At 43.9% G+C, this 18009-nt stretch overlaps 1 protein-coding gene across 1 annotated transcript in view; it reads left to right on the top strand.

Moving 5' to 3' along the window:
• The window catches only part of ZSWIM8 (zinc finger SWIM-type containing 8), a 55699-nt gene extending 38968 nt beyond the window's left edge, over nt 1–16731 (top strand). The window contains exons 12-26 of the mRNA XM_021548844.3: nt 105–284; nt 1544–1727; nt 2287–2385; nt 3267–3391; nt 4641–4872; nt 5131–5283; nt 6257–6479; nt 6652–6941; nt 7677–7900; nt 8187–8669; nt 9239–9407; nt 11665–11838; nt 13251–13370; nt 14303–14481; nt 15699–16731. Coding sequence (XP_021404519.1) covers nt 105–284; nt 1544–1727; nt 2287–2385; nt 3267–3391; nt 4641–4872; nt 5131–5283; nt 6257–6479; nt 6652–6941; nt 7677–7900; nt 8187–8669; nt 9239–9407; nt 11665–11838; nt 13251–13370; nt 14303–14481; nt 15699–15902 — 3039 coding nt within the window. The 3' untranslated portion in view covers nt 15903–16731. The remainder of the gene's footprint in view (nt 1–104; nt 285–1543; nt 1728–2286; nt 2386–3266; nt 3392–4640; nt 4873–5130; nt 5284–6256; nt 6480–6651; nt 6942–7676; nt 7901–8186; nt 8670–9238; nt 9408–11664; nt 11839–13250; nt 13371–14302; nt 14482–15698) is intronic.
• The last annotated feature ends 1278 nt before the right edge of the window (nt 16732–18009 follow it).

Below are 18009 nucleotides of genomic sequence, written 5' to 3'. Positions count from 1 at the left end.
TATTCTTTCTCCTGTCTATAATTACTGCAAAGGATAAGAGGACAAACATAGAGTCATTTAGGATGTTTAGGAAAGTGTCCTGTGACAAATTCCTCCTCAAACAGGGCAAAAAGAACAAGGTGTCAACCAGCAAACAGACATGGATGGCAACCAACACCTTATCTAAAGCTGCTTTCTTGCTGACTGTCTTGAGTGAGCGACTGGAGTACCACAACCTGGCCTTCCGAATAGGAATGTTTGCTCTGGAGCTGCAGAGACCGCCCGCCTCTACCAAGGCTCTGGAGGTAATGAAATATCTCCAAGACAGTATCCATAAATGTTGTTCTTCTGGAATGTGTTTGCTCACATGGTTTAAATTTCAGCATGAAGTTTGGTTTTATATGTTTTTTGGTTTGCTTTTATATGTTTTCTTAAAACGGATTGCAATGGAACTAAATCAACTGAGTGTACATCCCATTAAGACATGTTGATCTCCTAAAAAAATTATTAGCTTCACCTGTTGTTACCTTCACTGATAGGAAGCTCAGACCTCATGTGTCAACAGGTCTTTGATTTCACATTTCACATAAGTCTGAAAATATTTAAATGAGTACAAAATCTTCTATCAAAGTATTATTCTGATTAGAACAGCCTAGTTCTTGTCTTAAATATGTTTTCATCTTGCTTTGCTTTCATCTTTGGGGAAAACAAAGTAATTTGTAAATATCCATATTTGTCCATATTTGCATTGGTGAAATGGTTTGAAGGTTATTCCTTAGGGTGAATTGGTGCAATTGTTATGTGTTTGAAAATTGTTGCTTTTCCTGATACCTCATTCACTGGCAAGCAAGCATATGCAATGTGCAAGCATATTATTTTGGATGCTCTTGATTACTGTGGGGATTCCTGTTTTGTAAAAAAGTGTCCAGTCAAGACCATGTCTGTGTGATTTTACAGCTACCTTGCTGTGTATTGTTGCTAGCTGTCCACCAATTACAATCATCTGTACTTCTTATGGGCTGATTAGAAAATCGTGAGCTTGGCAGTCACTTGCTACCTAAAAGAAAACTATTACTTTCACATGTTAAGAATGGAGAAAATGCAGTCAGAGTAGTGAAATGTCTTCATCCTGATGGCATGTGTACTGCAGCTGTGCCCATTCTTCTGCTAATCAGTCTCTGATGTCTCAAATGGGTGTATCACTTAACATAGCATCCTTTCTTCCTACAATTACAAGTAACCACCTTTTCCACTGGCCTATCAGTCAGATACTTCTGCTGTTGTTCTTATGAGAGCTGATGCATTTTTTCTGTATGCAACTGAAGAGTGATCATTTGAGTAAAAAAATTTGTGTGTAAATATGAAGCAAGACTTATTAGATTTGAAAACCTGTTTTCATTGTGGAGAGAATGGTAATGGTGGCTAGGGCTGGGAAGCATTGCTATAATTTAATAAATTAATAAAAACTATTGCTATACTTTACGTACAGGGGAAAACTGTCTGCTCCCCACAGGGGACTATGCTGTTGACAGCTTTTATTCTGTTTCCTTGTGGATCCTACCAGGTGAAGCTGGCTTATCAGGAATCTGAGATTGCAGCCCTCTTGAAGAAGATTCCCTTGGGCACCAATGAGATGAACACTATTCGAGGAAGAGCTGAAGAACTGCGAGAAGGAACCTTGTGTGATTACCGTCCTGTCTTGCCTCTGATGTTGGCAAGCTTTATATTTGATGTCCTGTGCACTCCAGGTACTGACTGCATTGGCCTGAGTGTGTGTAGGGCATATTCTGACATGCCAGGTCTTGAGAGATTTTCAAAGAGAAACTCTTTTCTGTATAAAAACAACCAAAGTTTAATTCTTTGTGCGCTGTTGCTTGCACTTGCCTCTACATTGTTTTAAAGATATTTTGTTCCCTAGTGGAACTGTCTTTCCTTCTGCATTTGAAAGAACTGCTACTTAAGACATTTCAGCACTCCATCTGTTTTTGTAAAATAGTTATAAATTACTGACTTTGCTGCTTTTATTCTGTTTATATTCAGAGGAAGCTAATATAAATCTAGAATAAAAAAAGAACACAGCAACCTGGGATTAGAAGACTGACTTGGCAATATACTGGTTTGGAGCCTTCTGAGTTTAGAAAAAGAAACGGGAGAAAAGCTCTGTAAGGTGCTGTGGTCTTGAAACTGGTATGAGGCTAAGAATAGGACCACAGGAAGCTCTGCAAATTCAGAAAGCTCTCAGAAATGTCTTTTGCTTTGAAGCCTTAGTTTTGAAAGATGAATACTAATTCTGTTGTCTTCTTTCAGTGGTTTCTCCTACAGGCTCTAGACCCCCAAGCCGTAATTGGAATAATGAAATGCCTGGAGATGAAGAGCTTGGCTTTGAGGCAGCTGTTGCTGCCCTTGGTAAGAATCTTTTACAATAAAAGTCTGCCTTATCCATGTTCTGCATGCTTTCCCATTTTGAATGGTGAGAGTTAGTAGTTCATTCCAGTTTGGTGCAGAAATAGAAGCGTTTGCAGAGTTTGACAGAACCAGATGCAGCATTCTACATGCCAGGGTTGAGGTATTGTTGAAAAGCTGTGAAAAAATGGAAGGAGAATTCTGGATGAGAACTTAATGTTTAGGTAATCACATGAATTTTAGCTTTCAGCTCACTCTTTTGTCAGGAAATATGTATTGCCTGAACTTCAGTGGAAATGGACAGTTTCAGAGAACAAAAGGCAATAATTTTTGAAGAGATTAGACAATGGTAGTCAAAGACTAGCAGAAGTACTCTTAAGCATTATCATATAATTCAGGATCTTAGCATAGTACTGAATTCTTGCCTCATTTGCTTCAACAACAGAACAGTGATTATATACATGTTATGTTGGCAATACTGTATGTGTGTTTTGAAGCAGTATGCAAAAAGGAATAAAATGGATTAGACAAGACCTGTTGTTTGTTGCCTCATCTCTGAAAGAAAGGAGATGAGTTTTTTATGGTGTGGGAATGCTGGCTTATAGCATCTGCAGAAACCAAAAGGTTTGTTTCAAGATAGGGTTGTAGGCTTGCCTGGACTCTTCCTGTGGCCTTTTAGTATCTGGATGTTCTGACAACATGGTTTTCTAGGGACAGACTGCAGCTTCTGTTTATTCATGGCCTATTTTTGAAGTTAACAGAAAAAATCTTTTTTTGCCTATAACAGTGAGGCGATTAAAAAAGTCCAAAGTATAGACAGCTCCCAGGATGTAGTGTAGTCCCATGAGCTCACTTGTCTCTTCACGCTCTTTTATGGGCTGCAGGTATGAAAACAACTGTCAGTGAAGCAGAACATCCTCTGTTGTGTGAAGGCACACGAAGGGAGAAAGGAGATCTGGCACTAGCCTTGATGATTACTTACAAGGATGATCAATCTAAGCTGAAGAAGGTGAGTTTCCCTTTGAAAGGAGAGAGGGAGAAGGAGGGTTTGGGTTTTGATGGATTTGATCATTTGGCCAGTGAGTGTAATTTTCTGTGTCACATACTGATGTTTTACAAGCTTTATTGTGGTATTTATATTCATCCAGTGCTGCAAAACCTGATTGTACAGAGTGCATTGCCCTGGGAGAGGCACTCTTTCCATAGGATTCTTAAGATCCAGTCAGGAGATGTCTTGTCACTGCTTTTCTTGCTAAGACAAGTCCACTCCTAAGCATTTTTGCTGTACAGTCTGTGTGTGGTCTGGGAATTGCATGTGTTTTGCTGCAGGGATATTGGCTTGTAGAGCAGTATAGCTAACAAAGCCTCTGTTTCTTAACCTCTCACCTCTTTGATATACTAGTTCAATACACCTGTGTCTTAATTCCCTGTGCAAGAGAGAGTAAAACTCTGCCTGTTCACCCCAAAGGAAGAAAAAAATTGAAAACTGCTGAAGCTTCAGAAAGGTTTTATTAATCTTTTAAATTCAGAAATCCTCTTATACAGCAAGAACTACATTATTAGTGTCTTTTTGTCTCCTAAAAGAGAAGAATTTTTGCTATACTCTTCTCCAGGGAATAGCAGGGCAGTGATAGCAATTATCTGTGTATAAATGGTCTGTCAGACTTCTGGTGTTGATTAAATACGAACAACCAGTAGAAATGGACAAACCCTTAGAATGCGGTGATGCATTGTTCCCCAATTGCATAATAAATTGCAACAAGAAAACATTACAGTAGGCCAGTATAAAGCAGTTTCTCTAGTAGCTTTGCCAGTTTCTTGGTAATGTATGACAGGGTTTTCTGAATGGGAGCATGAAATTTTTGGCTTAAACAACATCTGGCAGAACTAAATTTAGAATTCTCCATTCTGTCTTTGATATACCAGAATTGCTATGTCCTTGATATACCAGAATAGCAATAGTTTTGGGTGCTTTTCAAGTAAAGCCAGTGGCTGTTTCAAGTGAAAATGTGATATTACTGAGTCTTTGCTTCCTTAAGTAATGCAGACCACATGGCTCTCAACTGTGCATTGCGTTGCTCTTTGGTGCAGGAAGATGATGCATATTTTCTAGAAAATAAGTTTTTTTTCTCCAACAAATGAAATTTGTTGTCCACTAGAAAGCTGATTTGGTATTTTACCTCTTTGTCTCAGTGTAACGCCTGGTTTCTTGCCCTTCTTCTGAGTGCTTTTTTTTTTCCTTCCCCTTGTTATTAAAGATTTTAGACAAACTCCTGGACAGAGAGAGTCAAACTCACAAACCGCAGACGCTGAGTTCTTTCTACTCATCCAGCAAGCCTACAGTTGCCAATCAAAAATCTCCTTCCAAACATGCTGCCCAGTCTGCTGCAGCTATCCAGCAGCTTCCGGGGACTTCTGTCACTCAGCAAGCTGCTGTAAGCACTGCAGTGCAGAGCAGTCCTGAGAACTTTGTAGAAAAGAGTACACAGGGTAAGAAGTGGTTTGTAACAGCTATGCTAAAATGTTCAACTGTTACAGCCTATTTTCCAGATCTTGAGTTAAATATTTTTGGCCTAGTGTCAGATACTTTATAACTAAAAGAAAATTGAGATAATCCTGCTCATAAATACCATTCATTTTATAAAAATCCTTTATCTTTTGATATTTGTATCTTTTAAATGGCCATGTCTGATTTTAGAGATACAGAAAGAAGATGATGTTTACCTTGTAACTGTTCTGTTTATGCAGAGAGCTCTCAGAGGTCCCCCTGTGAGCCAGCTTCAGAGGCCACTGTTTTGAAACAAGAGGGAAAGGTCCCCAGTCGTCTGGCCCTTGGAAACCGAGGTGGATATAATGGGAGATGCTGGGGTTCACCTGTCAGGCAGAAGAAGAAACACACAGGTGGGAATGGACTAGCTCATACAGCATTTACTGCTCTCTTAGGCAGTCTGCTGGGGTGTACCCAAGAAAGCCAGAGAGGAGCTTTTTACAAGGACATGTAGTGATATGACAAAGGATAAAAGCTTTAAACTGAAAGATGAGATATTTATATTGGACATTAGGAAGAAGTTCTTTATTGTAAGGGTTGTGAGGCTCTGAACAGGTTGCACAGAAAAGTAGTGGATGCCTCATCCCTGGGAGTGCTCAAGACCAGTCTGGATGGGACTTTGAGCAACCTGTTCTAAGACTCTGGGATTTTACTTGTTAGCCTTTCCTGTACAGCAGAAGCAGCTAAGAGTCTCTGAGGTGTTTGACATGGACAAATAAGATTTGTTCCATAAATTTCCTGGCCCTTTCTATATGGCAAGTTACCATGGCTTTCTTGCAGCAGTTATGTTCTGTGTGATGGATTAGATACCTGGAGCTGAATGTCTGCTGACTTTGGAAGTGCAGCACTGTGCTCCTGGATCCAGAAAATTTCCAAATTCAGAGAAGCTGCTGCCTCTCTACACTTCTTTTGGAAGGATATAAGTTAGAGGCAGAGGATGTGAAGGTTGTGCAGCATGTATCTGAACGCTTTTCTTCCTATTCGTGTGATCTGTGGATCTTGACTTCATATATATATTTGCTTTTTGTTGTTACACTCTGCCACAGAACTTGGCAGGTGGAGTGTGGAGCTGTGATGTTGTGAAGAGGGAAATCAAGATACCATGTTCTTGGACTCTTCTGCATTTTAATCCAACAATTACAAAACATCACTGGTGTCTGTGGCTAAATTGATTTGGTTTAATCTCTCTTAATTTACAATGAATGCCTGTCAGCCCTAAGGCAGTTACTGACACAACTGATCTTAGGTGATATGGTTCAGAGTTTACATTCATGCATTGTATTTACTGACCCTGGTGACATTTCCATGTTGGTTCTGGTGTTGTAGGCATGGCTAGTATTGACAGCAGTGCTCCTGAAACCACCTCTGACAGTTCTCCAACGCTCAGTCGGCGTCCCCTACGTGGGAGCTGGGCAACAACATCCTGGGGCAGAGGACAGGACAGTGACAGCATCAGCAGTTCTTCAAGTGATTCTCTGGGATCTTCCTCTTCCAGTGGCAGTAGGAGAGCAAGTGGGGGAGCCCGTGCAAAGACTGTGGAAGTTGGCAGGTAATGAATAATACCAATGCACAACCTCTAGACTTGATGTCGGGGACATGGCACATGTGCCTTGGGAAATACTTCCTGGGGAAAATTTGCTGTTTCCTCTGGACCCCAAATACAAGAGCTCCAGCTGGCAAACTTGGGGTACTTGTCTGAAAGATTCCTGTCTTTCTTCTAGGTATAAAGGGAGGCGGCTGGAGAGCCATGCTCCTCATGTCCCAAACCAGCCCTCAGAGGCAGCTGCTCACTTCTACTTTGAATTGGCCAAGACAGTCCTTATCAAAGCAGGTGGAAACAGCAGTACCTCTATCTTCACCCACCCTTCCTCCAGTGGTGGGCACCAGGGACCACACCGCAACCTTCACCTCTGCGCCTTTGAGATCGGGCTGTATGCACTAGGGCTGCACAACTTTGTGTCTCCCAACTGGCTCTCTCGAACTTACTCCTCCCATGTCTCTTGGATCACAGGTTACAGCAAAACTTTATTGGGAGGCTAATTTTTGGGTAGGAAGTGGGGTAGAGAGGCAAGCTTGTTCTTGAAAATGGTGATAGTACTGTTCTGTAGGAGCCATGTGAGCAGCTCACACAGCTGCAGTAGTTGCTGGTCAGCAGTGATTTACACAGTGGTTACTTTGGCCTGGAAAGTTCTTGTGACCTCTTTCTTGTTTGTACTGCAACATGCTTCAGTCTAAAAAGCCCATTTCTCATACAGAGACTGGTCTTTACCTCTCCTTCAGAAATGCGCTAAAGAGACAGACAAGTCTGAACATGCTCTCTGGCTAATTTTCAGTTTTCACTTTCCTCTTCCTTCTGATTGCACCCGTACCTACTACCTATCCACATGGCTTCTAGAGGCCTAAAAAACACACCTTCGAAAATTCATGTTTTCCTGACATGAGTTAATAAACTGACAGTCCAAACTGGTTTGTGGGTACTAAAATCAGCTATAGCAAGTACTTTTTGCTATTTCCAATGCATTTTATCTTAAGTAGTGGTGTCTTCACTCACCACTTGATCATTGAGTGGTCTTGTTTGTCCTGTGTTTTGGGAGGAAGCACTTAAATTTGATATGAACCCAGAAGCAACTGGGCTGTGTCACTGCTCCTGAAGGAAGTGAAGAGTGCACCTGCTGTTGAAAGAAAGCTGACTGTAACTGTGCTGGGCATACAGTGGTGTGAGAGTGTCTCTCACTCTTCTTCTTAGGGCAGGCCATGGAAATTGGTAGCGCAGCCTTGAACATCTTGGTGGAGTGTTGGGATGGACATCTAACTCCCCCAGAAGTGGCATCACTGGCAGACAGAGCTTCACGGGCCAGAGACTCCAACATGGTGCGGGCAGCTGCTGAACTGGCACTCAGCTGCCTGCCTCATGCCCATGCCCTGAACCCAAACGAGATCCAGAGGGCTCTGGTGCAGTGCAAGGAACAGGTGAGCATCATATGGCAGCCTCCAGCTAGTGGAGGCTGATTTCTAGCATCAAGGATGTTCTGTTGTTACTCGTGGGGTTGGCTCCTTTGCTACTGCCCAGCCGTAATCCCAGTTCTCTGGATTACTTATGTTTCATGAATAGCACTGGTTATTCTGCTGCATAGCATCTGGCTGGTCCCCATAGTATTAATCATTTTAGAGTGCCTTGTACTTCTCCCCTCTTGTAGTTTTTCCTTCTTGTATTCCATGTTTTACTTCTTAACTTCTTTTGTTTCGCTGCTCTCAGGACAATCTGATGCTGGAAAAGGCCTGCATGGCAGTAGAAGAGGCAGCTAAAGGAGGTGGTGTGTACCCAGAAGTCCTCTTTGAAGTAGCTCATCAGTGGTACTGGCTTTATGAGCAGACTGTTGGTGGGACCCCAGCCCAGAGAGAAGGAGCCACTGGCTGCAGTGCCAGTGGTGCACGGGCTGCATCTGAAGCAGCGCGTGGCTTGGCAGACAGCCGGGTGACCTCAGAGCCGACCACGGTGACGGTGGCAGCTGCAGTAACTGCAGCAGCAACTGTCATGCCAGTGATCTCTGTGGGGTCAACCATGTACCAGCAGCATACGGTGGCAGGGCCAGCAATGGCACATACACACACGCAGGGTCTCCACCCTTACACCACCCTTCAGACTCACATCCCCTGTAACCCCCAGTATATTGGACACACTATCCAGCACATGCCACGCCCAGCTGTCTTCCCGGTCCCTGGCTCGGCATACCCGCAGGTAAGTTTTGGCTGTGCCTTCTTCATTACTGTGACCTTGTGTGGCTGCTTTTGGGGGAGTGTATTGGGGTTGGAAGAGCATGGGGCTCAGACCTGTCATGACTTGAGATCAAACTTCTGCTCTCACTTGCCAGTTGGTGACACTTACTTTGGCCCTCCAGCTCAGCATTTACACAATAAGGAGCTTTTGTGGCTGCATTTAAAATCTCAAGAGAATATAAAAATATGATACATCAGTAGTTTCTAATTTCTGTAGTTTCTCAGAAAGCACTGGATGGAAAGCTTGTTTTCTTGAGAGCTTGCAGGCTAAATAGAAACTACGCTGGGAAAACCAAATAAAGGTTGTTTTAACCTTTGCATATTTTTGAAGGTCTTGTGAGTGATTTTCTACAAAATTATTAGGTTTTTAAAAGGAGGATGAGCAAGCAGATGTAATGCTCATGCGGTGCATGTTTCTTCCTTTGCTTCCTTCAGACTGGACTTTTCAAGCTCTGGGGCTTGTGTGGGGACATGATGTTTTGAATTACTTCAGAGTGGTCAGGCACGACTGTTCTGTACCTTCTGTTGTAGGGTGTCCATCCAGCATTCATAGGGGCACAGTACCCTTACTCAGTAACAGCACCGTCCCTGGCAGCTACAGCAGTGTCCTTCCCTGGCGTGCCCGTCCCCTCCGTGACGCAGATTGCCGTGCATCCCTATCACAGTGAGACGGGACTGTCGCTGTCTTCCAATGTAGCGCGTAAGTTACAGCTCTGGGTTGGGGAACGGAGCTTTCTTTACTGTCTCTTAGCTGTTCCCCAGTGAGCTCCTGTTCCTTCACTGATTACAAGTGGAGCGAGGGTTCTTGCACTGAAAAGTTCTGGCCAAATGTACACCATTCTAAAGGTGTGCATGCTCAGGGGTACTGGGATTCCCAAGGGAGCCTGACACAGCTAGCAGAGAGAAATTTCTGTTCAGCTGAATTTCTAGTATGAGATTATTTTGGCCTCAAGACTAAATCATGTTTGGAGCCCTTGTGGTCTTTCTGATTTCTAACCTGTAAAAGCTTAATTCCTGCTCTCGTTTGGGCAAGGTGAGCATAGATGATCTTGAGCAGACTTATGTAATTCTGTTGGGTCAGGTGAACAGAGTGCAGGAAGCAGGCAAACTTCTGCTACAGAAGCACTACTAAATGTCTTTTCCTGTCTGAAAAGGATTGGAGGCAGCCAGTGCCCAAACATCGAACCATCAGAGATGATGGATGCTTTCTCAAGAGTCATGTTAATAGCATTTGGAACGGTTGCTAATGTGTTGTGCTAGGGCTTGAGTGCTGGTGAAAATCCATGAAGTAGCGTGTAACACTGGGACAACAGATGCTGACTGGATTGTGGACATGCTGTCATTGCCATCGAGTTCTGCACGAGTGGGTTGTGCTTGACTCCAGTCTCTGCAAACCCCTAATTGGAGAGGTTGTAATATTTCCCTGTTTTCAGTGTGTTGCAACTCACCAGGTGCTGGAAGACTGGTATGTGGAAAAGTACTGAAGAGTTGTGTTGGTCTCCTTCATATTCAGAGTATCAGGAGAATAATTTCAGTTATTTTTTATCCTGTATTTTGATGCTAAAAAGCTACCACAAAAGCAAATAAAACAGTCTTGAAGGCCTTGGGGTCTGATAGCTGCCAGCCTTAGTCATAACTGATGCTGTGACTTTTCATTGTGAGAAACCATTTCTGTACTCCTCCAAAGAGTTATGAATCTTCCAGAAGAGCTAATTCATCCTAGAACACTTAAAATACCAAAAGGAGAAAACAACCCCACCCTTTCCAGTTGCCATTGTTTACAGCTTCCATAAACTTATTTTCGGTTCTTACAATACTGTTTCACTGTTCCTGAAGTACAGAATCATGTGGTGATGCCCGAGTTCTGGCAATAATTCACCTCATTCTTACGGGTTATTCTCCTTGGCCAGACTTCAAATGCAGCATAAATTTTGCCCCGCTTTGTGCATTGTTTGGCACCCTGTGTCTCCTTAGTTGAGTAGGTTAGACAGGTCTTCCCTGGGAGACACATGTTCTCAGGTATTCAACTATTCACTAGCAAACGTGGAGGGGGGAAAAAAAGAGGAACTTACAGCATTGCTCAAGCTGGTGTAGTAGCATTGCAAAGCAGCTTTGAAATAAGGATAACAGTTTGCACACACCTAATGGTATCTGTGCTCTGGAGTTCTCAAGCAAACCTTGTTTTTTCTCTTTGTACCTTTCTTGAGAGGGACAAGTAAATTTGAGTCTTGTCAGAGTGCAGCATTGTGAGTCAGTGTTTACTGCTCTCTGTATAAGTTTAAGTGGTACAATGTAATGGATTTGCATTTGAAACCTGTCATTTCCCTTCAGTTTGCTCATAATAGTTAAGTGTCTGAAGTTGACAACTTCTCTAGTCTCCTTGCTGTTTTCACTGTTGATACGTGCTGCCAGTGTGTGCAGTGACTGTTCTTTCCAGGGACAAATTGGAGGTCTGCCTCCAGTAATGGCTTTCCTGAACGGAGTGACAGCTGTTGTACAGCTGAAGTGCAAGAATCTCACATTGTTGGACTTGATCTTTGGGTGACTTACTTCTGTTCCTGCTCAGTAATTTTCCTAGCAGTTTCTCATCAGGTGTAGACATACACATGATTGTTTCCTTACACAAGAAATCAGAACCAAATATTTTATTTAATAATAGCAAATGCCTTTGAATCCACATGCACATTTACAAGTAAAACATGGATTTTGTGCATGTTCATAAGATACTGTAGAAGAAATGGACACAAATGTAACTGACCCTGTCAGGCCCACCTTGCAAACAGAATAGAGCTGTTCCTGGCCCATTGTATTTCAGTTGTAAGCCTGTGGGTTTGGTTGTTCTACTTAAGGGAGTATAACCCTGCACTGACAGGGGCAGTCAGGTGAAGGAGATGATGTCCCAAGTAAACCTTTTAGGTTGATGCTTGGTCCTAATGCTGCTGTTTTGCTCTCTTCAGTAGGCAGTGTCCATGCAGGATCAACGTTCCCAGCGATTCAGGGTGCTTCCTTGACAACTCTGTCCTCACAGCCCAACTCCCTTGTTACGGGGGGTTTTCCTGCCGAGGATGAGCAGCACAGTCAGCCTGTGAGCCCCCAGGGTCTGCACTACCTCCATTCTGCATACCGAGTTGGTAAGGATGGTCAAGTGGGTTTCTGTAGTTGCCCTGAGAGGGATTCAGGGCAAGGCTGCAGGTTTTCACTGTCAATTTAGCCATTTGCTACTATGCCTGTTCGGGGTGAATGCACCTGAGGGACATGGGAAAAGCAAGTTGATGATCAGATGTGGAGTCTAAAAATGAAGGCAAAGCATTGTAAGATTGAACAATTGCTTTTCAGGATCATCAGAGCAGAAAAGAAAGCTAAGTGGGTTAAAGCTGGGATGAGTCTTGCTTTTCAGCAGATGTACTTAAAGGAGCCTGAATAGGCCTCCAAGGATGTGACTGTGCAAGTTGTGACTATATGATAAAATTATATTTGGCTCCTGCACATGGATGGGGAATGGCACACCACTAGTTTAATACCAGCTGAGTCTTCAGATGCACAAAGAAGTGCCCTGTGCCTCTCCAGTTATTTGTTGAAGATAGATGCAGAGGGAACTTATATTTAGTGACAAGTGGGTATGTAATTAGCATTCATTTCCCAGTCACACTGGTTATGAGAAAATAAGAGTCTCTGCCTGAATTGCCATTGGTACAGAGGATAGCACTCTTGGGGTTTGGAATTAACCTTAAATTGCAGTAAGCTACTGTAGTAGTAAGTAGTAAGCTACTTACACGTACTCATGGTTCAATCCAGTGGATACTTGGTGTAGGAGAAGGAAGCCTCTAAAATAAGCAAAAGAAAAGAAACAGCAAGAAAATGGAAGGAAAGCTTGACTTTTTTGTTGACAGCTAGAATAGAGAGTACTTGTTAGCTAGAAAGGCATGCAGATGTTGTTTAAAGTATCAGTGGTACATGGCATGCCATGAAGGGCGTTTAATAACCTGAATAAGAGAGAGGCACAGGCAGGGAAGATGGTCTGGAAGATCAGGATGTGGCACATCTTGGCAATTGAAAACTATTTAAATGGGTGGATATTGTCTGAAGAACTGTAATGGCATAAGTGAAATGTTTTCAGATTGGCAATATTGTAGCTCAGTGGTGGCCTGTTGTTTTTGCTGCAGAGCAGGTTGGTTTGGGTAACTTCTCTGTTGCAAAACATAGATCAAAAGCTTTGCTTTCAGGACATCTCTTGTAGTGCAGCCTTTGGGGCTTTCTGCTTGATGCTGCTGTGGGTGCTTGAGTGTCTCTTTGCAGCTCTGGTGAGGGGTGAGGGCTATGCAGGTTTCCTAGCCTGGAGCAGCAGATCCAGATGTTCTTGGAAGATAGTTCCTGTGCTGTCAGGCTCCAAGATTGGCTTTTTATTTCTGTCTGGATTCTGCAGCTGTGGAATTTTCTGTTGGTGAAGGGCAGGCCAGTCAGGTTATGTTGCAGTGAGTGAAATGCTAGACTAAGCCTTACTGGGCAGAAGTGCTGCTTGACTGTGGCTGCCCCTTTCTCACAGGGATGCTGGCTCTGGAGATGCTTGGCCGAAGAGCTCACAACGACCATCCCAACAACTTCTCCCGCAGCCCGCCCTACACTGAGGATGTAAAATGGCTCCTTGGGTTAGCTGCAAAGTTAGGTAAGGCTCAGAGCAGTACTTAACAGAAATCCACTTGCTGGATTTGGGCCATGGTGGGAAAAAGTTTTTGAAGGAGTGAAACTTCAAAGATTGGGCGAGCCTGATATCAATCCCATTCCTGAGAGAAGATCCCTACTGCTCTTTCATCCACTCATTTGTCCCATTTTTGGGTTCTGTAGGCATGCTGTTGAATTTTGAGTCACTGGATGAAGTACATGAGATTGGACAGGGTTCAGAGCTTGTATCTCTTCCATTCTATAATACTGATTCTTTCTTTTCCATTTCCATTATATTGTAGGTATTCCTCTTATGTATATTTATATCTTCTGTGAAGACTTTTTATAGCAATAGGTGCTCAAAACACCTATTTTTTGAGGGGGTGGCTTGTTTTTACTTCCATTTGACTCTTGGCTCTTTTTTGTCATCTCACTTTTTAAACTCTTTCATAAGCAGTAAGAACTAAAAAAAACTTTCAAACAGCTTGTTTAGTGGCACAGCTTCTGCTGCTCCTGCTGGCAGAGCTCCACTGTAGGAAGTGGTGGGGAAGGTTGACTTATGTCTACAGCCTCCTTAAAGCCTGAGTGCTGAGGCATCTAGGTGCTTCCTTGATTGGCAGTCAGGAAACAGTGGAGAAGGTACAGTGTTACCCTTGTCTTTCTGGTAACCTTGGCACATTAGTTTCCTTTCACATCTCCTGTAAAGAAAAGTGAATTTGGGAACAACAGTGAGCTAGTACCTGATCTCTCCGCAGACCTGATAGATATAACAGAATCTTCTCTGTCCCATGAGTTTGCTGGACTGTCTCCCCCAAGCCTGCTGGAGGATGCATTACACTGAGAAGAAGGTGCTCCAGATCCAGGTTCTTGCTGTGAAGTGTGATTTGTTTTGTGTCTGTTACCTTAGCACTGTTGTTCTGACTTCTTCCTGTGCAGGTGTAAACTATGTGCATCAGTTTTGTGTTGGTGCTGCCAAGGGGGTGTTGAGCCCTTTTGTGCTCCAGGAGATCATAATGGAAGCTCTACAGAGGCTCAACCCTGCCCATGTGCACAACCACCTGCGCACTCCAGCCTTCCACCAGCTGGTGCAGAGGTGCCAGCAGGCCTATATGCAGGTAAAGTGTGCCTTGTCTTCCTGCCTGTAAAAAGTTGCCTGGCCATTGCCTGCCTTGGAGGTGCTGCCTGTGTGTGCATGTGCAGAGGGGAAGGGGCCTTGGGCACTGGGAGCTGAAGTGGTCCATTTCCTGATGCATCCTTCTCCCTTAGCAGGGACTGGAATAGATATCATGGTGCCTGTATGGGGGCTGCATGCAAAGGAACTCACTGTGCTGCTTCTGCCAAGGCCTTCTGCCTCCTGTGCTCTTCCACGAAGGCTGGGGTGGTTGTGTGTCTTCTTCACTCCAAATGCTATGTGTACCTTTTAACTTCTGAACTTTCTTTGCTATGTTTTCAAGGTTCCTGTCTATGCCTGTCCCTAGCCCATCCTTTTTACTTTCTTGTTAGTAGTAGCCTGTTTTCCCCTCCTCACAAAGCCCTGGCATGGCTGTCTGGTGTGGCAGTGCTGTCACCAAAAGTGGAAATGGCTGGGTCAGCTACCAGCATGGATATCCCACGCTTTGTTGAAGCCAGTGTTTCAGTGAGCCAGCTGGAATACCAAAGCTGCCTGTTCTGTAAAACAGTGTGATCAGGACACCTCACATATACCTGCTTCTCTTGAATAAACAGCCAAAGGGTGATTCTGTAGCCATATTGTCCAGACTGGATTAGCTGTTCTATCACCCTTTAGGTGGTATTTTTGAGACATGACAGCTTCTTCATTTGACCTCAAAAACTAAGCCTGCTGGTTTGGAGCCATTGAGAAGCTGATAGAAGTGACAGTGTTAAGCCTAGAGATATTTTGTAGCAATTTAGTGTAAACTTTACTCAGCCCGTGTCCCTTAGTGAAGGAGATGTGCAGGTGACCAGACTGGGTGTAACCTGCAGAATGTAAGGTTGTGAGGCTTGGATGCTGGTGGAGTAGAATGTTACCTGGCTCCTTAGTGCTGTACTACAGCCCAATGCAGTGCTGATGACATAGAGGACAGTTGCTGATGCTGTGTGCTGCATTTTGGTGCTCTGAGGGAGCACTGCCCTCCCTCACACTGAGGGTGTGCTGGGGTGTAGGATACAGTGCTTCAGCTTTGGAGGTACTCTACCAGAGCTGTGAGTCTCGGGGGCACTAGTGGGTAGCAGGGCCATGTGACCTATTGCCCTGGGAACTCAGTCTTCTGAGTTTCACCAGCAGGAGAATGGTGAGCAAATGCCTGAAGGCTCTTTCCCTTTCCCCTTCCAGTACATCCATCATCGGCTGATCCATCTCACTCCAGCTGACTACGATGACTTTGTGAATGCCATCCGCAGCGCCAGAAGCGCCTTCTGCCTGACTCCCATGGGCATGATGCAGTTTAATGATATTCTCCAGAACCTAAAGCGCAGCAAGCAGACAAAGGAGCTGTGGCAAAGGGTCTCTCTGGAAATGACCACCTTCTCACCATGACATCAGGTGGAGCTCCATGGACACACAACCCTTTGCCCAACATAGTTGTAGTTCCATTTACACCATCTTTCCTTCTGGTGTCTTTTTTTAGTTTTAACTTGTTGGAAACCACTGATCTGATGTATTTATACCATGACATTCCTCTCCAGCACTGTTGCGTGTTGGCGCTCTGCTTTGCTCGCCCTTCCTCCTCCTTCTCAGTGGGCTGCAGGCTTGAGAAGCATCAGGAAATGAGAAGGAAGTTGAGCTGGCTGCCCTGTGGTGTAGTCACCGCTTTTTTCCCTGAGCCCCGGGAGGCTGTCCTGCGAGCAGTTTGCAGTGTGATTGCGCACATGTTAGAGGGGTTGGGGATTCTGTCTGAAATATTTATTTTGGCATTTATAAATATGTAAACTTTTTTTTTTTTTTTTTTTTGTATGGGCTTCTCTTACTCCACACACCATCTCCTTTTGGAGAGTGGCTGGAACTGCTGTGCACAGCAAGTGGTCCCTCCATCCCTTTCAGCAACTCCTGGTGAGAGCAGCTGAGACTGGAGTAGCAGGGCCAGGGCCACCTCTGCAGCTTTCTGCAGCAGCTGAGGACAGAGGCTGCAGCTTGGGGCAGTGAGTCCTTGACTGCACTAAGCTGCCTGGAGACTGCTAGAAGTGCTTGAGCTCTTTCTCAGGAGTGTCCCTCACTGGGAACTGCTGGCTCATAGAATGTTTTGATCCTGGTTGTTACAAGTTGTACAATCCTGTTTCTTTTGGCTGGGGTATTACTCTCCTGTAATCACTTTCTTATCCCTCGTCTCTTCTCGTTTCCTGATTAAACACTTGTTTTCTTAGACTGACTCTCTCTTCTCTCTGCTATGATGTTGGCAGTCTGAAGGAGCTGGCCAGCTGTTTGTCAGTGGGAGCTCCTGTGGGCCCTGGTAGGTGGCTGCTGTGCTCTGGGGAGCAGCAGTCCAGCACAAGCTGGGGCCCAAAGGTTTCTTCCCTGGTACTGCTCTGATAATGACCTTGCCCCTGCAGAGGCTGAGGTACGTGTTTGATGGGTGTTGGGAAAGTTGGTGGTAAGCCTGGGATGTTCTTCCTACAGTTCTGTCAGTTACTGGGTTCCTTTTCTAGCCTTAACACTGTGTGATAATGCATAGCCTTGTATTTCCCAAGTATTGTACAGAATACCAGCTGCTCCCATATATTTAGAGAGGTATTTGGTGGACGGTGAAAGATATCTAGTAGGGACAGCATTGCAGGAAATTAAGTTTAGATAGCTTAAGTGTATAAGCACATACATTTCAGGACTTTTAAAAGTGGAAATTGGATGACTCATGTGTGTTAAAAATCCCATTTCTCAGCAGTAATATATTTTGCTTTTTACTTGAGTTTAGCCAATGAGTTTTAGTTTATGCAAGTTAGAAATATGTGCCTGTTTGATATTTTCAGTGAGACTCTTAAAGAATAAAGTAATTCATAGGCACAGGGCAAAAGAGATGAACAGGCTCTTTTGGTTTTGCTTTGTGTACTGCACAGGCCCAGAGAGTATGGCTTAGGTTCCTCTACTTCTGATTGTGCAACAGTAACTATTTAAAGATCTCCTTATAGCTCCTTGTAATCCTCCATAAGGTGTCTAGTCCCATGCTAACTAGAAATGCAGATGGTTGTAATAATAGGTTAGGTTCTGTGGTTTTTAAACTTAAGTTCATGTTGACTGTCAGCTGGCGGTTATTCTGCATTTGACAAGAGAACACAATCTGATGATACGTGGAAGGTTTGGGTTCCTAGAAAACTTTCTGTACTCTGGTTCTTGCATATTCAGAACTGTGAGCTTAGAGAAAAATGAGTTGTCTAATAAGGTCTAATCTTTTCTAATGCTATAGGGGAAAATCTGTGGAAGAGAAGGGAGTATGTTTTAGAAGGAAAGAAGTAGAAAGGAAGTGGGTAAAAGAGCTGAGTATTAAGTATCAGGAGCAGAAGTGACTTGTAGCATTAAGGATTTGGATTGAATAGGGAAATGAAATGTCAAAGCCTTCATCTGTGATGTTGATTGGAAAAATACACTTAGACCCTGAGCAGGTGGGTTTTCAGACCACTGTGTCTGGTAATTTGTTGTTGTTCCTGAGCCAAGG

Source organism: Lonchura striata, chromosome 7, assembly GCF_046129695.1.
Source record: "Lonchura striata isolate bLonStr1 chromosome 7, bLonStr1.mat, whole genome shotgun sequence".
NCBI classification, from domain to species: Eukaryota; Metazoa; Chordata; class Aves; order Passeriformes; family Estrildidae; genus Lonchura; species Lonchura striata.
This window is presented reverse-complemented; position numbering and strand designations above follow the sequence as displayed.